The following is a 27078-nucleotide window of genomic DNA, read 5'->3' on the forward strand; positions in this document are numbered from 1 at the left end:
GTTAAACAAAACCGTATGTACTATGAGTACTAGTTTTTATTTGCAAAAAAGCTTCACATTTTTATCACAATAGTTAGTTTAATCTTGTCTGACACTGCAAAGGCTTAGCAAAGAAAATTCCTATGCATAAAACTGTTAATTTGTACCCTCAAACTTGCGTCAATATTTATACACTTTTGTGTAGTGTAAAATTTCGTTTATAAGTCCCAAAAATTTCATTGTAATTCAGCAAACATTTTTAAAGATACGTTTAATTTTTTGACATTGCGTGAAAGTTGCTATTTTTATAATTTTAAATTGCTACCTTTTACAGCGGCTGATGGTTCAAGGCTGGAAGGGATAAGGCATCGACATGACAACGTCACGAAATACCCCTTCAAGTTTATATTATTGTCGAAAAATGGCAATGAGACAATTGAAACAGTTGGTCTGAGGAAGAAACTCGAAGGTTTCGAGTTCGTTTTCTAAATATTATTACATACAAGAACTCTTCAAATAATGAATTTAGTTTCAAAAGCCCTCCAGAAAAGATTTCTGAGTCAATGAATCTCAATGAGTACCATTCTAAATTTATCAGATATTAGGCAATGAAAACTACAATAATTTTAGAATGCAAATAAGTGGGATCTTGAAAGTCATTTTTGAAACAAAAGAATCTGACAGAAGATGAAAGATTAATTAGCTTAGGAAAACATTTCGAAGTATCACTGTTTAATTCCCCTTTGGTCTGTGATTTTCATTGAATAAGAACCAAGTTTGAAACCTGAGTCAAATTGATTACATATTCAGTATAATCAGGGCGCAAAATTACCGGTCGGCAGGTCGCCACTGGCGACTAGAAATTTGGATCTGGCGACTAGTGTTCAGTAGCAACTTTTTCTGCCTAAACTCACACGGCTGCACAGTTTCTGTTTCGCATGAAAATAATTCTCACTGAGTGAGAGAACACGGAATATTAAGTCTTCTCAACGGGCATGGAAAGTAAATATTCACAACGTTCGTCTCTCCTTTCCTTCAGGACTTAAGGACTTTGATCTGAAAACTGCAATCGACAACTGGCACTGGCGCCCATCAGGGGGGCAAGGTGGGGAACTCGCCCCCTAAGAGGAAACTGTTCTTGAAACATTGAAAACCCAACAGAATTTTTACATTAGTTAAAGCAAAATTGAAACTATATTTGAAACGTCACTCATATTCGCCCCCCCTGGAAACACCAACATGGACACACGTGACAACTGGTACTTCAGTGAAGAGAGACCGTTACACAAACATAAAGTCTTAATGTAAGACATTTTTTAACATGTATATGAATTGTTCAATTCAAAATTCATTGAATACGTGAGTGAACTGGCGACCATTGCTTTTGGATTGGCGAGTGCGTCTGACTTTGAAATTTTGCGTCCTATTATAATTATGCCCAAGTTTGTAATACCATCGACAGATGGGAAAGGAGTAGGAAATAATCATAACTGAAATCAAAACAACTCTGGGGAGTAAAATTGGAAACAAGTGATTCATTCTTCATATGGCTAAATTGTTATATCTTAAACATTACAACCTGGCATTAAGATTACTTGTTTTGCCAACTGCTTTTTTGTTGTTAATTGCAATTCCTGTCTCTGCGTCAACTGGTGAAAAGATTGCTTTCTAAGCTAAAGTTGGAAAGAACTACTTAAGAAGAACCATGACTTAACAATGACTAAGGGCGCCCATCAGGGGAAGCAAGGTGGGGGGCTAGCTTCTCTAGAGGAAATTGTACTTCAGAATATCGAAAATCCAATACAATTTTTACATTAGTTACAGCAAAATTTGAAACTATTTTTGAAATGTAGCTTATACTTGCCCCCCCTTGAAACCATATGACTGTATTCATATATTGGTGACAGTGGCGTATTTACGATTTTGTTTCGGGGAGGGCTTTGCTAACTTTCGGGCGAGAGGGCTTTGCCTGAAAATGTGAAAATTCTGCAAGATATTTCATATACTTTACTGTAGTAAGTAAGATTTCGGGGGGGGGGGGCTTAAGCCCGGAAGCCTCCCCTAAATACGCTACTGCTTGGTGAAGTTCATTATAGAGATCTAAAAAGTTATAGGTCATCAACATTTTACCAATTTATGAGATTGTAAAATAGTAGAGACTCTGAATTTCACCTTTGCAGAACCGAGATAATTGCATCTATTTGGTTGACTTAAATTCTTTTTACAAAAAATTGTCTTCAGTCCGTCAAATGTTTATTGGAAGATGAAAAATATATGTTCAAAATTATTGGAAGATGAGAAAGATATGTTCAAAATTATTATCTCATAGAAAAAAAAAACATGTTGGATTGAATGTCTTATTTCAAGGAAAATGCAAGTAGGAATTGTAACTACTCATTTAAAGAAGAAAAGCTAAATGAACGGAAAGTTAAATATCTGTTGTTCTTTAATCAGAAAAGTTGGCGAAGCTTGTATCAAAAACAAAGGACATTTTATGGAGCCAATCTTCCTTCTTTTTCTCTCTACAGGGATTTTCACTTTGAGATCAATAGCGTTCCCAACAATGGATCTCGAACAAAGCAAAAAAAAAAAAAAAAAAATCCAGAAATTCTTGCTTCATTGTTACTCTTGTCAGACTGCCAGAAGTAATTGTTCATTGCTTTCTGAAAGTCTTCAAACGTACTTGACTAACGGTAAGAAATAACAAATAATGTAATGCAAACAGTGTATTCATCTCAATACTGTTTCTTTTCTTTTCTTTTCTTTTCATTTCATTTCATTTCTTTTCTTTTCTTTTCATTTCTTTTCCTTTCTTTTCTTTTCTTTTCTTTTCTTTTCTTTTCTTTCTTTTTCTTCGAACTGAAATGAACATACTGAACGCCTTACATTATCATCCTTTGAGTTATATTTTCAAATTGAGATAGTTTTTTTTTTTTTAATTGCGTTATAGCTAACTGTGTTATGTGTCGTATTTAGCGCAGTGAATTTGAGTTTTACTTTCATAAAATAATATATTTGGTTTATTATAATGCGTGTACGTATATATTGGAATAATTACTAAGTGCAGGGGTGTAACTTTGCAAGAAGCAAAATACAAGTTACCTGACATTTTTATTTTCATATTTTCATCTGCACAAGTGTAGACAGCAGCAGCGTATGCGGTTTTGCTTTGGGAGGGAAGAGATAAAGGATATGACCATTAATCTTGAAACTCACTTGCAAGTCTAAACTGAAGATATAAAACACTGAAAAATTGGTACCATGCAAACGTGAGTGGGAAATATTCTTTGGCATATCTTGCAATTCCACCGGAGCAACAGTGTGTCAGATAATATAATCATCACATGACATACTTTAAAACAGAAACATTTATAGAAAAGATGTTGATACGATTGAAAATTTGAGTCTTTTCGGACGGATGGTTTACAAAAAGACGATAATATCTCATGTAATTTACAGCAATTTGATATTTTAATCTGTTCCGGAAAGATTATTATCATTATTAAGTATTCTGTCTTTTGGCAAGTCCTGGACTAATGAGCTTTTTCCTGTTTTTTTCTTTCTTCAATATTAGGTTCGGACCTTGAAATATTTCTTCCACGTTTCTCGATCGTCAGCTTCCTCTTTTAGATCCAAATATTTTCTTCTATTTTTGAAATCATCGATCACTTGTGTTCTTCTTCTGCCTATTCCTAACTTTCCTTCCATCTTTCCTTCTATGGCGGTATGATGAAGACAATTTCTTCGCAAGATGTGTCCAATCCAGATGTTCCTACGCTAGAAGTGCCCTCTTCTCTCCTATCCACTTTAAAACGTCTTCATTTATTACTTTCTTTGAACATTCTATCTTCTTCATCTTCCCCAAACACCACATTTCGAAGCTTTCTAAATATTTCTTCTCTAATTTCTTTAATGTCCAAGTACCTGAACTATACGTTGCAATGCTCCATATAAAGCACTTGACGAACTTCGTTCTGAGTCTAATATCTGAGCCTGCTAGTTGTAGTTAAGAGTGAGTTTTTCTTGTTGAATGCTTCTTTAGTTATAGTTGGGTTGTGGGTTGAATGGTTGTTGCATAACACCGCCCATTCTTAATCTGAACTCTTTGGTACATTGTTGCTCGTGAAAATGTTTCCCAGACATTTGAAGAACATTATTAAAGTTTGCAACACTGCTTTAAATCATGTAATCATGGAATTCTGTATTGTTAACATAGGCCTTACTGTAAAAACCGGTAACAGTAAAGTTAGAGAAACAAACAAAACTAACAAATAATCACTCTAAACATTGTCGACAAGTTATCATTTTAAGCACTATAAGAATCTTTACCTATATTTTTCATATCTTCGGAGTGATTTGAAATTTCAAATATTATCTTAGTATCCTGATTTTCTTCGAAAACCATTTAAGCGAATCGAAAAAGTCAAATTTTCAATTTTGTATTTCAGTTAATTCGAAATACCTCATATGATCATAGTATCCGTCAGTAAAGTATTTTTGGATATACATTACCCGATCTGTCTCATTTAACGTTATGAATAGTGTAGTGGCCTCAAAACCTTTGGAGGTCTGTGACACTGAAGGGTCCTTAGTCCTTAAAGCTGAGCAGACACTGGATCCAGTAACAAGAATCCGTGGAACCTTTCAGTGGGGAAGGCTAAGGGACATTTATATGTGATTTGATTGTTCAGTTTAGTTTTGTTATAAGTTCTGAAAATATACTCAATATATACTCTATTTCTTGTAATATTTTCTTAAAAATAGAGGATCATTTTGGATCCAGAAGTATATACGGTAAAAACATACGGTACATGCGGTGCATACGGTAAAAACGCGAATAGAGGGAGCTTTCACTAGCACTAATGGAGTTTTTAGGGCATAAATCCCATTTTTATCTTTTAGATGCCTCCTTATTTATTGCTTTACTCAAATTTAAATATATTTTAATTATTCTTTTAGTGTATACTAGCAGAATACCCGTTCTTCGCACGGAGAGAATAGGTATTATATTGGAAAGAAAATGTTGAATTTGGATTTAAATGACATCGGAAGTTTTACTGTTCTTATCAGTTTCTCCGAAAACTATAAATCCTACACTAATATCAGTGATTTTGACCATTTTGATATATTCGCCCTCCCCTTTTTCAAGTTCCAAACTGAATTTGGATTTAAACGGTATCGGACGTGTCACTGTTCATCTCAACTATGGGTTCAACATTAATATCGGTGATTTTCTATAATTGTTAAATATCTTCTCCCTCACTCTCCTAAGTTGCAGCGTCAAAGCGAAATGATAAAAGTGACCGCAGACTGAACCTCGTCTATGTTGAAAATCTGATCGAGATCAGTCAGGTGGTTCAAGAGTTAGTAAGTCACAAATGTAGTCACTTTAATTTGTATATACATATAGTTTATACACTCTTCAATATAGTGTGTTTGAAAAAGAACTCCCTAGTTTTAATGTGTCCTGGAATCTGTACAAAGTGACATACACTATTCTAGTTTGTGGTGTTTGATTCATTTACTTTCCAAGTTTGGCTCCCCTGCAGGTGGCAGGTCTGCTTGACCTTGATACGGCACCAGTACTATTTTTCCCTGTGTTTCCTCAGTTCACTCCAGCCAGGCGTGCAGTGCAGAGCAACTCAGCAACAATGTGTACTCCGCAACAGAAAACGCAGTGTGTTATTTGGCTTGTGAAATCTGAGTCAGTTATAACAGTGCAACGTAATTTTAGACTTCAGTATGGTGGTGAACCACCTACAGCAAAAGCTTTCCGCCATTGGTTAAAGTCTTTCAAGGAAATCGGTCGTGTACAAATGGAAACCGGCAGTGTACAAATGGATCCCACTTTGAAGTCTACCAACATTAAACAAAACTTGAAGGAATTCTCTTTCATGATATGTATTCATTGATGTAAGTTTTCATTCATTTCCCAAATAAATTTATACTTAGAACTAGGGAGTTATTTTTCAAACACCCTGTATATACATTAGCATAATAATATTGTTGCTGATTAAGTGATAATCCTCTCACTGCTGTACCGTACTGTGTTTACGCATAGCTGCTGTCTAACATGTAGCTGCGATTGCTGTTAACAAAATCAAGGAGAACGCAAATCATTGCAGTATTGTAGCGAATTATTTCTAAGTAATGAAGATCACTGACTATGTTGTCGCCATTTGTTGAATGTTGAAACTTTTATCAACTATTCAAGATGCCATTATCTTTGTTATTTGGATTTCGTACATCACAAATCATCCGGTAATATCATATTTCAATTTTATTCTTATAACTATGATTTTCTAATTGTTCTAAGCAGGCACATAGCCATATATTTTTAGGGGTATTAAAATGAAAGTTGAAGAACTAAAACAAAATCATCAAGGAACAGCACAGATTTGTTCACTTACGTATTATTTATGGAACAGCGCCGTAGCTCATTTTACAAGGGACTGGTATAGTGACAAGTATTACGATGCACAGGTCCAGGACTATGAAGGTTAGTTCTTAACACAAATATTTAAGAAAAAACTTTTGCACTTCATTTGCAATAAATAAATGTTTCATGACATTCTAAGATCACTTTTTCTCTCATTCTTCGAAGGTGAAAAGTGTCCAGTAATTATTACCGTATTACGAAACAAAATACTGAGCTTAAAGTTCCTTTATTTTCCAATAAGAAAAGAAATTTGTAATAATATATAATCAAAACTGGAAAATTCCCTGTTGTGCAACTTCAAAGAAAACTAACAGAAATTGGTTTGCGAGAAAATTTCCTTCTCATTATTCATTAAATTTAAAATATTCCTAAAACCGAACAATAGTCTTTGTGGGCTTGAGTCGTTCCAACGCCATCTATTAGCAACCTGCTGAACTAGCAACGAACATATGGTCAGAGCGCTGTGTCTCTCTGTCTCTAACAGGCGTGTCATAACCTTTCTACAGCTAGTGGCCAACAAGTTTTTTTTTTTTATTCATGACTCCTCCGTTTGCCTCACAATGCAGGGTAGTCTTTAAAAATCGGGAAACACCGGTCGGGAATCTAATCCGGGACCACGCTCTAACCACTAGAGACTACGGTGTTCTCATGAACATATTCCTATGCTTATGAATGTGGACATTATTATATTATGATACCTTTCGATGATGTCAATGCAAAATAGATTTCTACATTTTACTAGCCGTTGCACTCAAATTACCATCACCTAAAATGAATGAGACTCAGCGGTCTGTTTATGTTTGCAGTTAAAGTTAGGAAGCTTGACGTAACTATCTTTACTTTTGGAACTGCATCTAGTCCCACGTTTGAATGTTTGTTATAATCATTAGAAGGGTAATTGGGTGTGAAATTCCTGAAATGAAGAAAGGCCAAGGGAGATGTCTGGTACATTTAGCAACAAGTATATTATTTTATGCAGAAAAGGGGAAATGCGCTAAATTTGATTTAATTCGAGAAACTCTACATTATTATTATTCACACTTCTAAGCACAGCTTTGTACCGAAAAGCTCAAGTCTCACAAACTTCTGTACTCTTCTTTCCTGTGCAGTATGTGTAATTAGATGTCATCTATTAGATGTCATAACCATTAAATTAAATGTTCTAGAATTCTGAATTTAGGACTCCTACATCAACTTTGCATTTCTCGAGAGTGCGTTTAATAATTAGAATATGTCTGTAGTATTGAACGGGTATTATTCTGCACCCGAGAAAACAATAAGTAATTGTAAACTACTTACTCCGATGTTTTCAGTAACAATGATAGAACTAGGTTGTTTGTGCAAGACAAGGAGTACAGACAAAGTGTAATATTAAATGTTCATGCTACATCAACCATTTTCCTGTTAAACATGTATAGTTTTATTGAGAAAGTACCTAGGCATGTTAAGTTAGGAAGTTTTGGAGGGGTCCAGATCCGGTGGACCCCTGCGATATAAATATTCTTTTATATCAACCGAATTTCTTAAAGCATGGATTCCAGTAATTCATAAAGGTTGAGGTTGCAATATACGAGGGCGGGGTGAAAAGTTTTCGGCCTGACCCAGAGATGGCACTCAAATCAGGAAAATATTATTGTTCTTCCCTGGGGTGCTTTTCTGTTGTTCGTATAACAAGTATCAACTTGTTCTCTCGAGTAGTTTATTTGCACGTATTGTTGCAGTCAGACGTGTTGCGTGTTAGTTGTGAAAATGGATAAACTTGAATATCGTGCGATAATCAAATTTTTCATTTTGTATGGATTAACCCCTACGGAAATTCATCCGAAGTCGACAAAAGTTTAAGGGGACTCTGCTCCTTCCATGACAACCGTTAAAAAGTGGACAGCTGAATTTAAACATGGTCGCACCTCCCTCAAAGATCACCCACGTGAAGGGAGGCCGAAAACCGCAACCACACCGGAAACAATCGAAAAAGTGCATGATATCGTGTTGGACGCCAGGCGAGTGAAGGTGAGTCAGATAGCTGAGAGTGTGGGGATATCGGAGGAACGGGTGCGAAACATCTTGCAGAAAGAACTAGGGATGCGAAAGGTCTGCGCAAGATGGGTGCCGCATTTGCTGACTGCCGACCAAAAGCAAATGCGAAAACGATTTCGCAGCAATCTTTGGACCAATTCAAAAGGGGTCCGACCGGTTTTGTGCTGCGATTTGTGACAATGGATGAGACATGGGTTCACCACTACACGCCAGAAATGAAACAGCAGTCTAAGCAGTGGGTGGAAGCCGGCGGTGCAGCGCCGAAGAAAGTGAAGACTATCGTATCGGCCAGAAAGGTCATGGCTAGTGTGTTTTGGGATTCGAAGAGGATCCTCTTAATTGGTTACCTTGCAAAAGGGAGAACAATTACAGGCGAATATTACTCCAACCTTCGTGATCAACTTGATGCCAAAATTCGCGAGAAGAGGCCTAGCTTCAAGAAGAAAATCATCTTTTACCAGGACAACGCACCTGTGCAGATGTGTGCTTTGGCGATGGAAAAACTGCGGAATTTGGGTACGATTTGCTTGCCCATCCCCCATATTTTCCTCATTTGGCACCATCGGACTTCTATCTGTTCCCAAAGTTGATGACATTTCTTTCTAGGAAGCGCTTCACATCGAATGAAAAAGTTGAGAGGGTCGTGGATGACTATTTTCACAACCTTCCAGACTCTCACTTCCGGGAAGGAATACTGATGTTGGAGGAACACTGGACCAAGTATATTGAAGTTATGGAAGATTATGTCAAAAAATTAAATCATTTTTGAACTGAAATTCGCAGTCTTTCATTGCCAGGCCGACAACTTTTCACCCCGTCCTCGTATTTCCTAATGACACGTTCTATTTTTAATTTTTTAAAATGTCCACTGGACACAATTATCATTTTCTGACGTGCGAGACCTGAGTTAGGTTTCCGACGGGAATTCTTGTGGCGTGGATTCCATGTTAAACTGTAGGTCAGCACTTATATAGTACAAACGCTGAAATCCAATCAAACCAAGTAAGAAGTATAATTTTCCAAGAGAATAATAATAGATGGTTCTACAAATGTTTAAATTGAAAACTTGAAATTTATTAAGGTTTTGTATTTATATGCAAGCTCTGTTACCATTTCTTAAATAGCTTTATTTTTGCTTAATAAAGAATTGTACAAACGTTTAAGGTTCGTTAATCTGAATTTTGATTTTACCATAAAACCACTGGCAATTTTAAACAATATTCAATCTGAATAGATTTTATTTCTGATGCAATTGAATCAGATAATAAAATCGATTCCTGCGAAGCTTTGATAAAATGATCTAAGTACAGATTGACGTTATTTCATTACGAGTAGTGACATCAACCGGTTGGAAATATTCAATCACAAGTTGAGTTGATTTTGAGTTTAACGTCCCGTTCAGCAATGAGGCTATATGAGAGGTGAACTTATTGATTTTATTGAATCCTAACCACATGAGGTCCCGCCGGAAATCGAACCCGGATCTGCCACGCCAAAGGTGCATACGTTAACTCCGAGACATTCCCTACAAGTGGAAATTATACATAGTGAGTCATTAATATTCATGAAACCAAGATTGATCACCAAATTTGAAGTCTTTCCACGAAGTATTTTCGTTGTTACTGGGAAAGTTCAGGCTAGTGCCAAATGTGTTTGTGACTTAATCACATACAATACTTCAAAATCAAGTGCCGAGAAACATAATTTGCACTCGGATATTTAACAAAGAAAATAAAATTTTAAAAAAATGAACAAATAAATGAAAGAAAAAATAAAATACCAAACGAGAATAAATAACTTTTTTAAAGATGTTCCTCACATAAAATGATGAGAAATGCGACATTACGCTCAGAATTAGTTGGTGATACAGAGTCCTGATATAGACACTGCATTTCTGACAACAAACTGTACTTGCTTTCCTTAAGGTAAATCTATTTTGTAATGATACAAGATGGAAATTTACGAATAATTTATTTAGATCATGTAAAAAGTAAGTAAAGCAGAAGTTCCATTTGTCATATATTATATTTGTTATTAGTACAATTTGGGAAATTCAGAGTCAAAATTGGAATTTTTGGCTCGCGAGATAGAATTTTATAATGATTCAGGTTGCCTTCACTGATTATAAGTGATACATATAATTAAGAAGGCTACTTTTGTTAACAAAGATCTAAATCGATGAAGAAAATTAGTGACTTCCAATGCGAACTTCGCGTCAAGCCATCATAGCACCCAGACATTGGAAACATTAACACGTAGACAATTCTAAAATCTCCCTAGTGAGATATACATAAAAACAAATTTAAATTTGTAGCCCACGGGAAAATATGTAAGGGGTACCTATTTATATAACCGTTAGTGATTTTAGAGAAGAATATTTTCAATATCTAATACAGAATACTGGAGGGAGTTCAACAGTGGCCGTTACGGCGAGTACATCGTGTTTTGTTGTGCTCTGTGAGGAAGAGAGTTTAGTGGGCCTTTCTCTACACCTACGCTACACTGACACTATTTTTACCTTTACACGTACGTACATTCCTTCTCTCTTATACCTTATTTTCCTACATTTTACACTTCCCACTTTTCTCTTACTTTTGCCCCGTCCATTTGGGCCTTCTGTCCTCTCACTGTTTGAACTTCTCTCTCGATTTTGACCTATTCCCGAATTTGACATTCCTTTTCCTGATTTTGACTTTCTCATTTGCCCGTTTCGTAAAAAAGATCCTCCTTTGTGGGGTGCACACAAGACAATTTGATTATTACATTTATTCATTCGGAATCAGGCAATTTGGTTCGTCCGTGCCAACCTTTTGCAGTTTACCGCACATAATTAATCAATTTCTATTCGTAATCAACTTTTACACAAAACAATTTTAGTGATTTGGCCTACTTGACCCTATGGTTGAGGCCTGAGTCTTAAGTGAAGTGAAGTGAAGTGAATATTGGGTTTATAGATCGATTTAGCAGAGATTGGCGGCGGAAGTGTGAACATCGGATTAGTGAAGTGCTGTTTGAAGAAAGGGAAAATAGTGAAACACTGCACAAAGACTCACGAACACACATTTATAGACTACACTGAATTCCTTTCTACTTCATTCTTTTCACTTTTTTTTCCAACTTTTCTGCCAGCACCATTTGGGCAACTGCCCCTCCTTCACCACTAAAATTCCCTTTCTGGTTTTGAAATATCTATAACTAGCTGTTATACCCGTTCTTCGCACGGATCAGATAAAATATCTATGTGAACAAACTGAACAATGAAAGAAAAAATATACGTTTCTAAAATTGGATCCATTTTGTGTGAATGCATATCCGACAAAATAGATGTGTTTCCGTTGGAATCACTTTAATAGTAAACACGGTTTAAACTTAATACAATCATTAACTAACCTGTTTTTAACCACAATACAGCCATCTACTACTAAGCAGAAAAACAACAACGTGAATGTAGACAAACCTATGGATTTCACACGAATATCGGTCATTTTAGATTATTTTTACGTGTGTCTGCACACTCTATAGTATGGGCTAAGGCCGTGGTGGCTCAGTGGTAGAGCGTTCACCTCTGGTGCTTGGGGTTCTGGGTTCGATCCCAGCCCCGCCAAGTGAACTTTGTGGTGGACAAACACCGTGTGCGTGGGTTTTCTCGGGGTTCTCCCGTTTCCTCCCACTCTCTTCATTCCACCATTTCATTCATTACTCATCATCACCGTCTCCTTTAGCCTAACCGGCATAAACGTGGGACGTAAAACTCAAAGATTTCATTTCATTTTTTCTATAGTATGGGCCTCGTTCCTTAGCTCATGGGGGCTAAATTTAAAAGAAAACACTTTCTTGAGTTTTATGATTGAGCTCAGCGACCCCGAAAACTATAGATTTGACACTAATATCGGTCATTTTCGATTAGTTTTACATGTCTCGGTAACCCCCCACGAGGCGGTACTCCTGCATACCTTCGTAGCTTAATTTGAAAGTCATTGCTAATGGAAGCGTCACCACTGACACCAATATCGGTCATTTGCTACTTCTTTTACATGTCCCGGTAACCTCCCCCCTTGAGACCCTCCTGGTTCAAAATTAAAAAAAAAAAGCTTCGTCTTGGTCTGGGGTCTGGACCAAGGTACCCATGACCGAAATTTGGTAACTCTCGATCTACTTGTCTGGATCCCAGGCCACACACAGACAGACAAACAGACACACAAACAAATTATTCATTTTTTTTATATTAGACTAAGTTTTACCTTTAGCAATTTACTTTCACTTGTTATATTTTAAACATATCACTGGCATACAAGTAACTGTCTGGCAATTTCACTTTCCTTCATCCGATCTTATATTTTAAAAATTTCCCTGACATATATTTATTTCCAATTTATAGAGAGTAATTCATTTCCTATAAACGCATTTTCCTTCTGCGAAGAACGGACATTTTAGTTACTTTGTTACAATTCTGAAACCATCATTGTATTTTCAAGGATGTCTGTAGACATTATCCGCCTTATGCAGAGTCATTTTGACGTCTGATTAGCGTCATACTGAAGGCCTGACTACTGCATGAAACATATGTTAGTCGAACTCTTTAGTATGGCGCTAATCACGCGTCAAAACGTCTCTGCATAAGGCCATATATCTTCTTCTTTTAAACAAACTTGTAAATAAATGTAATGCCTCAGACTCCGGTCCATCGTTGCCTGTTAACTTTTTTTGGTGCTATTTGAGCACACTTGTGCCAAAGAGCATTAAGTAATTTAAAGGTGAAACTGACATGTATTTAACTTTCTGCCAATGTACCTTTCAGAAAAGTTGTTCCTCAGTAATCTATAATTTTAGTTAATTGCGCTTCTGAATAAGTAATTCTTACCGTAACTTTGAAACAAGTTTGTTTGTGGAAATAGTGTAGCTACTCTATATAGACTCTTCTTGTGTTGGCGCAAGGTGATACTCAAGTTGGAACAGGTAAACTTCAGGGACGCCACTTATATAATTATGTTTAAATATGGGATTCAGCCTTTAGTAGAAATTGTAGTAGTAGTACAAATAGTAATAGTAGTATTTGGTAGTAATAGTGGTAGGAGTAGTACAGGCACGTAGCCAGGATTTCGTGAAGGGGGGGGGTTCGTGACATGAAATACTGTGGTCATCACACCAGGGGCTCGATCATTCTAAACTATTTTACTGGAACATATATTAGTTCGTTTAGCCAGGATTTCGTAACGGGGGTGGGGGGTCGTGACAAAATTATGAAGACCCAGGAGCTCGATCAATCTAAACTACTTTACTATCAACATTTATTGGTTTCTGAGGATATGTTGGTAAGTATTTTATTTATTTATTTATTTATTTATTTATTTATTTATTGAACAAATTCCCAGATACAGCATAACTTTGCCATTTTACACAGGGACATGCTAACAAAAGAAAGAAAAAAAACAAAACAAGATAACAATAACAACAACATAGAAAGAAGAGTGTAAGAGTAAAACTATTCCGTCAAAGCTCGCTTAATTGCTCTTTCAAACACTGGGTAGCTCGAAAATATGTCCACATCAGTTGTTACTTGATTATAACAGTTTGGTATTCTATAAAAAAGAGACCTCTGTATAACAGCCAACCTAGGACGGGCAAGATGGAATAGGTGGGTATTCCGGGTGATGCGGGAAGGGACACGTAAGGATAGTTCCTGAAGTAATATTTCCGATCTTAAGTTTCCATTAACTATTTTATGTAGATATTTCAGGTCAGAGATAGTTCTGCGTACTTCAGGAGTCTGAATATTAAGATGTCGCAAGAGTTCCTTCTTAGATAATATTCGAAGTGCATGAACACGAAAACGGACTATAGCGATGAAGAAATTGAGAACAGAATCAAGTCTGGAGAGATGTGTAGGTGCTGCCATGGCCCATATGGGAGAGCAGTATTCGATCTTGGGCGCTATTAATGTCTTATAAAAAGTTGCTAGTGAAGAAACAGTGCGTAGTTCGGTGAATCGATAAAGAAGTCCCAACATGCGCATTGAATTCTTTAGTATTGAGGAGATGTGGTCAGAGAATGTAAGTTTTGAATCAAAGATGACACCAAGATCATTATGACTAGAAGAATGTGTGATAGGGGAATCGTTGATATGGTATGTGGAGGGAACAGGAGACTTTTTCAAAGTAATAGTAATACTGTCACACTTCTTACTGTTGAGTTTCAAGTGCCATATTTCACACCAGCCTGTAAGGTAATTTATGTCTTCCTGTAGGGCAGTTGTGTCATGGAGACACGATATTTCTCTGTATAACTTACAATCGTCAGCAAAAAGCAGAAGGCCACTAGGTTGAGCTGATAAGTGCGTGTAGAGATCATCCATATACAGAACAAACAGCAGAGGCCCAAGTACACTCCCCTGAGGCACCCCTGAGATCACGGGTTGGGGGTTAGAAGTCGCCCCTGAAAGAACAACTCTCTGTTTACGGTCCTTCAAGTAGCTTGTGATTAGAGAGAGAAATTTGCCAAGTACATTAAATCTATTGGAGAGTTTATGAAGAAGATGAATGTGACTGACAGAATCAAAGGCCTTCGAGAGATCAAAATAGATAACATCTAATTGAGTATTGTTATTCATACATTTGACTGCACAGGAAAGAAGAATACTTAAGTTTGAGAGACTTGAGCTTTTCGGTAGAAAGCCGTGCTGAGAACTATGGATGTAAGGTGAGGTGAATTTAAGTAGCCTGTCTTTGATTATTTTTTCGCAGCTAATTGATATGACAGAAAGAAGAGATATTGGCCTATAGGAGGATACATGATCTTTAAGTCCTGATTTATATATTGGGGTCACGTGAGCTAGTTTCCAACTGGTGGGATAATACCCTTCCTTGAAGCATCTATTGAATAAGATAGATAGAGGAACCGTAATAACTGAAGCAGTTTTGTTGAGAAAGAGAGGACTAATTTTATCAGGTCCAAGTGATCTGTGTGGAGATAACGATAGCAAGAGAGCCAGAACTTCGCCCGGGGTGGTAGAGAGATTGGATAAGGTGTCCGAACAGATGGAGCGGAGAGGGGGAAGATGGGTTGTAGAGGGAAGGGAAGTAAATGTTTTGCAGAAGTAGTTATTGAAGAGGTCGGGTCTTTGATCATCACTCGCTTCAGTATTTTCATCTTGAACTGTTGCCGGTATGCCCGGAGATTTTGTTCTAGATTTAATTACAGACCAAAAGACTTTAGGGTTACTAACAGTAAAATTACCAATTGAGTCCATGTATTCAAAGTATTTACGCCGCTGTACCTTCTTGGCAAGACTTCTAATTCTAGCAAAGTTTTTGTATGTGTAGTCACTCGGATGTGATTTCCATAGAGTCCAGGCAAGCTTTTTGTTTTTAAAAAGTTCACGAAGTTCATTGTCGTACCAGACCGGAAACTTGTTCGATTTTGATGCTTTCACCGGCACAAAGTCCTTTATGGCTGAGTGGACAACAGATGTAAATAAGTCCACAGCGTCGTCAACAGTTCCTACCTCTAACAAACACCAAGGAAACAGTTCAATAGCCCGGCAGATGTCACCCCAGGGGGCTTTCTTCCAAAGAAGTTGTGACCTACTTTTGAGGGGCTGGTTTGTAGTAGTGGAGGGGAGGAAATCGAAAGAAACATCCAAGGAATCGTGATCCGATGGAAAAAGATTTCTGCATGGGACAACACAACGAGGTTCCAGGTTAGAGAGAATATAGTCAAGATTGCTATTATTGCGGGTATTATGCATATTATGTTGACCTAGACCAAGTCCATGAATAAAATTGTCCATGAAATAACTGTCGTTTCCATCTTTAGTGACGCCATGCTTGCTGTCCTGCCACGTGATGGAAAGGTTGAAATCACCCAATAGGATGACGTCACCGTGTGACAACGCATGTAACAGTGAGTCATGGCAAGCTTCTAAGATGTGCTGGGGGGTGTTCTTGTGCGGCCTATAGAAGCACCCAATAAACACAGAACGACGCTTTGGAGTAAATACTTCCACCCAAATGAGTTCACAATCCCGTTCGAGATCCAGTCTTCTCTTGCTCTTCCACTTATTATTTACACAAATCATCACTCCACCTCCACGAGTTATGCGGTCTTTACGATAAATGGTGAAATTATTTGAAAAGCTCATTTCACTGTCGTTCACTGATTCATTCAGCCACGATTCGGTCACTGCGAAAAAATCCAGTTCCCTTATCTCACCTAGGTTCAATGAGCACTCAAGTAATTTGTTTTTAATACTACGAACATTTTGATAATATATATTGAAAGCACTGGTGTAATATGGACAGGGTGGGCCAGGGTTTACGTGAATATCACCACAAAGGAGGAGAAAACAAACGAGAATGAGGCACTGTTTTTTTGCTTTTGACTCATACCTTGGCACAAAATCACTGGTAGTTCCTCCGTCACTGTTAGCAGTACCAGAGAGAGCACATGGCGGTCCTCTTGGTATGAAGGCAGCAGCAATAAAATGAAATGATCTTCCACTACACTTCAGTCCATGTTTCATTGGCAATGCTTCATTTGGGAAAGTCACAGCACCGATACTACATGAAGACAGTAGAGCACGCACATAAACACTACACACAACCACGAAAAAAAGGTAAACAATAAGAGCACCACTTTGCATCGACTTCGAGCTTGACGCCATCTTTTTATTATTATGATTTTATTAAACTATGAAGAAATCTCGAATAAAAAAATATTGAAAAGAAAACGTATTTTACATCCTTTCTCTGTTTATTCAAATATAACAATTTTCTTTTCATTATGACCTCACTAATTATAAAAAGTACATATTCACAATTATAAAAATTACATACTCAATAATGTCTTGTAAAATGTTTTGCAATATCTGCGTTCCTTTTTCTGTTGAATCAAATGTTAACAGAACTTTCTTTCCACACATATTTTTGTTTTTATTTTTCCGTCAACTACTGTTTGTTTCAAATGACAGGTTAAAGGAGCAGTAGAAAATTGTTTTTGAAATAACATGTTTGATATTGCAAGGATGCGATGACGAAAAATTATGATAAAAAATGTCCAAGCTGTTACACAACGGCACTATGCTTTCGGAAGATTGAAATCTCCCTTACTAGTAGCAGAAATTCTGGGAATTCCACAACTTTTCTAGAAATTTCAAATTTCCTGACTCTTCCAGGATATATCACTCACCTCGCAATCATGTATTGCAAGTAATACAAATTTCCTCATAAGAAAGAATAACCAAAAGCTTCCTGTAGTTTATTTTTAACGCTGATCCTTCTTTTTCTCATTTCATTTTTTTTATACTTCCCTAATTTTTTTCACTTCTGGTCTCGAACGGGGGGTACGGACCCCCCGGACCCCCCCTTGGCTACGTGCCTGCAGTAGTAATACTAAAATTAATAATAGTAGTAGTAGTTGGTAGTAGAGTAGTAGTAGTATAAACACTAGTAGTGGTACTTGGTAGTAATAGTAAGTAGTGCTAGTAGTAGTACAAATAGTAGTAGTAGCTCGGATTCGGTTAAGTTAGGTTAATGTAGGTGGTCGTTGTAATCCTTGTGTAGGCGCTGGTTTCTTAATAATTTACAACGTTGCTTTGAGACTGTTCAATATATTTGCATTTCCTAACACACAAGATTATATGAATTCATAAAATACAAACAAACTTGCTATATGAACATTATTATATGTGGATTAATGCGATATTAACATAACACACGTAGCTACCGTTGCTTTCTTGGTGTCCTGCTTTTCACACACACCTCTCACCCCTGCTGGGAAGAAAAAGTATTAGTTTTTATGTTGCTGCCTCTTCATTTACTTACTGGCGTTAGTTTTTATTGAGAAGAACGCTAGTTCTGAACATACCGCCCGCCTTGAAGGATTTCCTTCAACAAATCTATGAATGATTAATTTGGTTCATGAACTTAATATACACAACAATAGATAACACAAGTTATGAATGAATGATATAAACATAAACAGAACAATGCACACACAACACAACACTATGAATCACACAATGTACACACTATGAATAACACCAACACATTAACTCTCCTTAGGAAGCGGGCACAATTGACGAATAGATCTTGTTTTTGTACTTCTGGTAGTTTTCACTGTCGCCACTCGTACTATTCCGTCCTTCCCAGGAAACAATTGCACAATACGTCCAGTTTTCCATTTTAGAGGTTGAATGTTATCTTCTTTGATGAGCACCAAATCACCTTCCAGAAGGTTGGGGAATTTTCTTCTCCATTTGGATCGTTCTAGAAGACTTGATAGATACTCCTTTGGCCATCTGGACCAAAATTGCTGATGAAGTTGTTGTATGTATTGCCATCTCGAAAGTCTGTTGACAGGAATATTTTTCAAGTTAGGTTCTGACATGGTAGTGAGTGCGTCGCCTATTAGGAAATGACCAGGTGTTAAAGGATGTAGGTCGTTTGAACCATTTGATAATGGTGTTAAGGGTCTAGAGTTTAAGCAAGCCTCAATCAGTGTCAAAATAGTGTTCATCTCTTCGTAGGTGAGTGAAGCATTTCCCACAGCTCTCTTTAAATGGTATTTGAGAGATTTAATTAATGATTCCCATAAGCCTCCAAAGTTTGGTGATCTTGCTGGAATAAAAACCCACGTGATGTTATCAGCTGCTAGAAAATTATGTATTTTTCTTTGTGGTGTTGATTCAAATAAAGTCTTCAATTCTTGTAGTTCCCTTTTTGCACCAACGAAGTTACTTGCATTGTCAGAATACAGTTTAGCGCATTTTCCTCGACGAGCCATGAATCGCTTTAATGCTCCAATAAACGCCTCTGTAGTTAGATCACTAACAAGTTCAATGTGAACCGCCTTAGTCGCAAAACACACGAAAAGTGCTATATATGCTTTATGGAGTTTGGCTCCCCTTCGGTTACTCGATTTAAGGTAAATGGGCCCACAGTAGTCAACGCCGCTGTGAAGAAATGGTCTTGTTGGTTGAACTCTGTCAGCTGGTAGATCTCCCATCATCTGTTTACCATCTTTAGGATTGTTTCTGAAACATGTGACACACTGATGCACAACTTGACGAACCAAGTTTCGTCCACGTATTGGCCAATATGATTGTCGCAAGGATGATAACAATAATTGAGGCCCGGCATGCAATAGCTTCTTATGTTCTTGAGCGATTAACTTTGTCAAGTTGCAGTTAGCTGGAAGTACAATAGGATGTTTCTGTCCTTCAGTAAGATCTCCTGCATTTAATCTTCCTACGACTCTGATGATTTGCCTCTCATCCAAGTATGGGTTCAAATTTCTCAGTTGACCTTGGTTGTCGACTTCCTTTCCTGATCTCAATGCATTTAATTCCTTGTGAAATGCTTGTTGTTGTGATAGTTTAATAAGAAATTCAAGCGCTTCATGTAATTCACTTACTGTAAGATGTCCATGCTGTATGTCACAATTAGATCTTCTCATGTTGTATGCAAATCGTAGACAATATCCAGTTACACGTTGCAATTTTCTTAATGATGAATATCTGTCTAAGAGTTGACACGGTGTTGTAGAAACCATTACTGCTGTATTTTTTCGTCGCTCGGGAACATCGCTTAGGTCACAAACATCTTCCCTCGTCTGTAAGTCTAATTTCTCAGATAGCCAGGAAGGCCCATGCCACCATAATTCATTATCAAGAATCTCTGACGGTGTTAATCCTCTCGATATATGATCTGCTGGATTCTCCTCTGTTCTGATGAGTCTCCATTCATAGTTACAAGTCAATTGTTGAATTTCCGCTACACGATTTGCAACATACGTCTTCCATTGAGAACAAGGTCCTCTTATCCATGCTAATACAATGGTGGAATCTGACCATAAAACAACCTTATCGATCTTGCAATGTAACGCTTGTATTACTTTCTGAGTTAGCTGTGCAAGTAACAAAGCTGCACAAAGTTCTAGGCGAGGAATAGTTGTCTTCTTCAAAGGTGCTACTCGAGATTTTGAACATAGTAAGTTTGCTGTGAATTTTCCATTTTTTGTACTAGATGTTACATATATACAAGCTCCATATCCATTCTGAGATCCGTCGCAAAATCCGTGAATTTCTACCTGCGATTGTGTTTCTTGAATAACCTTCCGCTGAACATGTAGTGATTCCAACTCTTGAAGTTGCTGCTCAAAAGTTTCCCACTCTGAATGCAATGGGGCTGGAACTTCTTCATCCCAATTCAATTTTAATTCCCACAAACGTTGCAGAAATATTTTTGCCTTACGAATAACTGGTCCTATTAATCCTAAGGGATCAAATATGCTCGTTACTGTAGCAAGAATAGTCCTCTTCGTGATTTGTTGAGGGTTGTTTCTTGGTTTGACAGAGAAAGAAAATGTGTCTTTAATGGGATTCCACAACAATCCTAAACTGCTTGTGATGCAATCATCATTTGGTTTAATGGTAAAATTTGATTCTTGAAGTTCACTGGGTATTTTTGAAAGCAGTGAAGTGTCGTTGCTACACCATTTTCTCAAACAAAAAGCACCTCTTTGCAAAAGAGTTGTGAGTTGACCTTGTAATTCATGTAGTTCCTTCTTCGTGTTTGTCCCTGTTTGAAGATCATCAATATAGAAATCCCTCATTACAACTTCTGCTGCCTTAGGGAAATTCTTCTTCTCTTCTATGGCTAGTTGCTGAAGACATCTAGTGGCTAGGAAAGGAACTGCGGCAGTACCATATGTTACAGTTTTGAGTCGATATATTTTTATTGCTTCTTGAGGGTTTTCTCTCCACAGTATTTGGTCTAGGAATTAATTCGTGCGGGTGGACAAGAGATGGCGCAACGAACGGAGCGTCCCACAGTTCCGTGTATCCACACATGTGTTGCAAACCCCTGTCATCGCGTATCGTTCGTAGTATAGGGCAGTGGATTAAAGCGTCAACAACACCAGTCTGTAGTTAAGTGAACATGGCGCAATTTGTGCCTGATAAAGTGTTTTTGCGGGGTGTCCTGCTGCATTACTTTAACATGCAGAAAAGTGCGACTGAAAGTCATCGTATTTTGGTGGAAGTGTATGGTGACCATGCTCTAGCTGAGCGAACGTGTCAGAAGTGGTTTGCACGGTTTAGAAGTGGTGATTTCGGCTTGGCAGACCAAGAGCGAGCTGGACAGCCAAAAATATTTCAAGACGAAGAATTGACAGCATTGCTCGAGCAGAATTCGTGTCAAACGCAGGAACAACTTGCAGCAGCATTAGGCGTTGATCAAACAACAGTCTCCAAACGCTTGAAAGCCATGGGAATGATTCAAAAGATGTCACATTGGGTTCCACATGAATTGAAAGACAGAGACGTTGAAAAACGAAAAACCATTTGCGAATTGCTGCTTCAACGACAGAGCAGAAAGGGGTTTCTGCATCGAATTATTACGGGTGATGAGAAGTGGATCCATTACGAGAACCCTAAACGAAAAAAGGCCTGGGTGAAACCAGGTGAACCAGGTCCATCACAACCAAAACGAGATATTCACTGTGCAAAGGTTATGCTGTGCATATGGTGGGGTATGAAAGGTGTGGTGTACTATGAGCTGCTGCAACCGGGTGAAACTATGAATGGAGAACGTTATCGACGACAATTAATCCGTTTGAAGCAAGCTCTGGCCAGAACACGACCAGAATGGGAGAACAGACATGATAAACTTATTGTTCAACATGATAACGCTCGCCCACATGTCGCAAAACCGGTCAAAACCTATTTAGAAAATGTCGGATGGGAAGTTTTACCCCACCCGCCGTATTCACCAGACGTTGCTCCTTCGGACTACTACTTGTTCGATTGCATGAACAACGATTTGATTGGACAGCGGTTTACTTCTTCAGAAGATATCGAAACATGGGTCTCTGACTGGATCGCTTCCAAGGATGAGGACTTCGTTCGCCACGGAATCCGTACATTGCCTGACAGATGGGCGAAAGTGGTGGCTAGCGATGGACAATATTCTTCTTAAGGTATTTATGTATTTTGTGTTTGTACTACAGCTTTAATGTGTGCGTACCAACCGCACGAATTAATTCCTAGACCAAATATTTGCTGGTAGTTTGCATCTGAATCATGTACCCTAATGTTGCGATACATCTTCTCTATATCAGCTGTCATGACGTATTGATGTTGCCTGAATCTTGCTGTTATGGAAAATAATTCTTCTTGGATTGTAGGCCCGACCCTCATCGTGTCATTTAATGAAAGTCCAGAAGTTGTTTTGCATGATGCATCAAATACAACCCTGAGTTTGGTAGTAGTACTGGTCTCCTTCATAACGCAATGATGGGGAAGATAGTGGTCTGGCATCATTGTATCGCTTTCTGCTCTAGTTATTTCTTCCATATGGCCCAAATCTTCGTACTCTTTCATGAACGCTATATATGCTCTTTTTTTCTCAGGATCCTTCATAAGCCTTTTTTCCATTGAATAAAGTCTTCTCGTTGCAATCTCCTTGGATTTACCAAGATTCCCCACATTTTCTTTAAAGGGAAGTCTGACGATGAATCTCCCAGTCTCGTCTCTCCGGTGTGTTTCTTTGAAGTGTCTTTCACATTCTGCCTGCTCTTGACTTAATGGGTGTTTCATTGAACATTCTTCTATCGTCCAGAATTTTTGTAATTGCTCGTGTATTTTTTCTGTTGTGGAGAGGTGACACACATTTGTCGAAATGTGTGGTTGATTGTCTATTTTTCCAGCTACAATCCAGCCAAACAATGTTTTGTGCAAGGTTGGATACCCTGCCTTGAGTTTTATTTGCCCTTCACAAAGTAAATCAAAGAATACTTCCGCCCCCAATAACATGTCAATACGCTGTGGTATGTTGAAGCTAGGATCTGCTAAATCAATGTTGGAAGGTATTTCCCACGATGACGTGTCTACACGAACCATAGGCAAGTCTTGTGATATTTGCGGCAATATGATGAAGTCTAATGCGGCTGAATAATTGTTATGTCTTGACTTAATTGTAGCCTGAACGCTATGGCATGACCTTGTGCTAGCATTAACTATACCATTTATGTGTACAACGCTATTACTCTTTGTTAGTCCCAATAATTGAACCATTCTGTATGTTAGGAAATTGGACTGAGAAGCACAATCGAGAAGTGTTCGACACATTTGAAAATTACCCTGTTTATCTTTAACATATACTACAGCTGTGGATAGCATAATGCTTGGTGGTCTCCTAAGATTCTGAGGTACGCTGTTTGTAGAACGAATATTGTTACCTTCACATTCCTGATCGACTGATGTGGTTGCAACGAGCGTGTTTTGACCTTGACCTATTTCCCTTTCATCTTGTGGTTCATTCGCTCTAGTGGGCGATGGACAACGCGAGGAGTGCAGTAATGTGTTATGCTTTTTATTGCATATTTTACAATTACCTGATAAGCACTCATTTGCCTTATGCGCTCGTTTGAGACAATTTATACACAAAGAAAGACGTTTAACTTCTTTAATTCTATCTCCTATAGATTTTTTCAACAATGATTGGCATTGAAATAATTTGTGTGGGCCTTTACAGCTGGGACATGCATTGTTGTCGGAACACGTTACGTGTGCTGTCGTTGAGTAAGAACTCTTTTTGCCAGCCATATTTGTTTGTTGATATTTGTTACTTGGAACTGAGGGTGTCTCTTTAGGTCTACGCTTATTATCAACTGCGTCTAAAACTTGGCAACGCTGCTGTAAAAATTGTGTCAGCTGTGACATGCTCGGAAATTCATTCGTTGATTGTGTTTTCTCCCACTCCTTATGTGTTCTATTGTCTAGTTTGGTCGCAATCAAATAAATAAGTAATGCACCCAGATTTCTGTCGGTTGACCTAATGATTTTAAAGCCCTCAAATGTTTTACTGTGCTGTCTAAAAGAGATTTAAGCAAAACAGCCGACTCACGTTCCACCATTGGCATTTCAAATAAAGCTTTGACGTGTTTGTTAACAATATACTTTTTGTTTTCAAAACGTTCTTTGAGTAAAGTCCATGCTACGTCATAGTTTTCAGAAGAAATTTCCAAGGCTTGTATTACTTCAAGAGCCTCCCCACGTAGAGAAGAACGCAAATAATGAAACCTTTGGACTGGCTGCAATGTGCTATTGTTATGTATTAATGCCTGAAACGTGTCATAGAACGACAACCACTCATCGTAGCTTCCAGAAAAGGTCGGAAGGTTTATCACCGGCAACCTGACTGATGGATTAGAATTGCTTGCTTCATTGTTTTCTTTTTTCTTTGCACTGGAGCTGTGTTGATTTATGAACACTTCCGCTTTAGCTGCTAAATCAAAATAAGTACTCTCGAAATGCTCTCTTTCTTGCGTTTCCTGATCAATTTCTGATGAACCCTGTAACATTTCTATTTCGGATTGTATTGCATCAAATTCATCATAGCACTGTTTTATTTTCTCGTAACGTAACACTAACTGCGTAATATTCTGATCTTCTGTAAAACTATCTACAAAAGGTTTGAAACGAGTGAGTTTGGCCTTAATTTGACCTCTCTTGAAAGCTAATTCTTTCATTCTGTCCGTCATGCTTCACTCAAATTAAATACACTTTTAACACTTACGTTCTAAATGAGGCTTTACTATTACAGGCTTATTTTGTATAAGTGATACAAGGATAATATTATATTGAAATATGCACTCACTACCTACCTTGTTAACTGCACTGTAGAATCCTGATCCGGCGTGGATGGACCATTTGGTCGTTGTAATCCTTGTGTAGGCGCTGGTTTCTTAATAATTTACAACGTTGCTTTGAGACTGTTCAATATATTTGCATTTCCTAACACACAAGATTATATGAATTCATAAAATACAAACAAACTTGCTATATGAACATTATTATATGTGGATTAATGCGATATTAACATAACACACGTAGCTACCGTTGCTTTCTTGGTGTCCTGCTTTTCACACACACCTCTCACCCCTGCTGGGAAGAAAAAGTATTAGTTTTTATGTTGCTGCCTCTTCATTTACTTACTGGCGTTAGTTTTTATTGAGAAGAACGCTAGTTCTGAACAGTAGGTTCTGTTGTCTGGGTCCCATATTCTAGACATAACCCCACCATTTTTCTACAGAACATTAAATAGGTTGAGAAGAACGTGAGCATAATGATAATGATACCTGTAAACTTTAATAAAAATGACCCCGTGCGGATTCTACTGGTGCACATTCTAAAACATTTTCGAACCTATAGGAAAATAATATAACATGCTGGCACACTCTATAACAATTTCGAACATTTTGGAACATTCTAGAATATCTTGGATGATTCTATAAGGTTCTAGAGCAAACTGAAAAGTCTAGAACTTTCTCGAACCTTTGGGAAACTTCTATAACAGTCTGTAGCATTTTCTAAGATTGTTGATAACTCTAAAATTTATCCCATTTTTTAGCACAGTAACACCGTTGCTAGGGCGTTTTCTCCCTCTAGGACCCCTGCTGGTCCAAACCGAAGCCTTCTTCATGGATGGGAGATGCAGGGCTACAATACCATATAACTCCCATGGAGCTCCGGATCTTGGTTTCGGAGCTTTTGTGGCACGCATGGACAAACCACACTTACTTTTATTATATATATTCCTTAATTATGACTTAATTGCATTACACGTTTAGTTATTCAGCAATATATGTTAGTAATTTCAGTCAATTCGAACTTTCGGTCAGCTATAAAGTGCAAATGGCGGCGCAATTTGGAATATTTTTTTTACACTTTTCATATAAATAATTCAAATTAACACATTTTTAGCACACAGGAACTCTAAAGTTTAAACCAGAATTCGAACCACTGAAATTAGCGCCATATGCATCAAAGACACTCGCTTTTACATGTGGTTATTCTCATGAGGTGACGAGTCAATCTTACTCATCTCAAAGTCAATGTGTGAGGTTGAAGGGTTTGGCATGGCGTGAGTATTGAATGTGGCGTTAGAGGTGGTGAGGGGCCGTGAGGGTGAGATTAAGTGAGGTTGACAGATACTGAGGGGCCCCGAAAGACTGTGCAAGTGAGATTCAGGAATCAAAATGGTGACGGATAGTGAAGTTGAGGGGTTAGTGAGAAGGCCTGAGGTTAAGGGCCGTTAGGTTTAGGGCAAGGAGATTGAGGTACTGAGAAGCACTAGCGTTAGTACAAATGGGGTTTGAGGAATGTTGGAGGAACCTGGAGTTGAGAGTGAATGAGGTTGAAGGGTGGTAAGGGCAAGTCAGGTTGATGGGTACTAATGAACCTTGAGGTTAACTTGTAGTTAGGGTCCTTGAGGTTGAGAGGTACTGGGGGTTTATGAGCATGAGGCGAATTGAGGTAGAGAGGTGGCGAAGAAGAGTAAGTTTGACGGCAAATTTGTGGCTAGAGGTTGAGGTTGAGTGAAGCTTGGTGAGAGTTTCCACCTATGCACTCGAAAGTGTCTAGACTAGATTTAAAAAATCATTGATAGATAAAATTAGATCTTAAAATAACCTGAATAAATCTTTAAGATATCAAGAAACGTTGGCATCAAGAATCAATAAATACACTCCTCAAAATATTAATAAAATGATTTGAAAAATCCTGTGTGAAATTAGGCCATCTTTACAAATTTCACATATAAATATTTAAGAAACTTCTCGTAAGT

General features: G+C 37.8%; 2 protein-coding genes across 2 annotated transcripts; both read right to left on the reverse strand.

The window, feature by feature from the left end:
• Positions 1 to 18499: 18499 nt before the first annotated feature.
• Positions 18500 to 24173, reverse strand: LOC145692096 (uncharacterized). Its single transcript, XM_081767391.1, has 2 exons — positions 22502 to 24173; positions 18500 to 21144 (listed from the first exon to the last, which is right to left on the reverse strand). The coding sequence occupies exons 1-2, from the start codon at positions 24171 to 24173 to the stop codon at positions 18500 to 18502; spliced, it is 4317 nt and encodes a 1438-aa protein (XP_081623517.1).
• A 71-nt stretch (positions 24174 to 24244) lies between these two features.
• Positions 24245 to 24994, reverse strand: LOC145692097 (uncharacterized). The gene has a single exon (XM_081767392.1). It carries the CDS (start codon positions 24992 to 24994, stop codon positions 24245 to 24247), a length of 750 nt encoding a protein of 249 aa, XP_081623518.1.
• Between the last annotated feature and the right edge of the window lie 2084 nt (positions 24995 to 27078).

This window comes from Thermobia domestica, chromosome 8 (genome assembly GCF_964235325.1).
Source record: "Thermobia domestica chromosome 8, izTheDome1.hap1.1, whole genome shotgun sequence".
Classification (NCBI taxonomy): domain Eukaryota; kingdom Metazoa; phylum Arthropoda; class Insecta; order Zygentoma; family Lepismatidae; genus Thermobia; species Thermobia domestica.

Bases quoted from the DNA above. Each gene is read 5' to 3' on its own strand.
- LOC145692096 (XM_081767391.1), bottom strand. From the start codon at position 24,173: ATGTCACAGCTGACACAATTTTTACAGCAGCGTTGCCAAGTTTTAGAC. The intron at 21,145-22,501 runs GTCTAGGAATTA...GTACTGCCGCAG, and splicing joins AAACTACCAGCAAATATTTG to TTCCTTTCCTAGCCACTAGA.
- LOC145692097 (XM_081767392.1), bottom strand. From the start codon at position 24,994: ATGACGGACAGAATGAAAGAATTAGCTTTCAAGAGAGGTCAAATTAAG.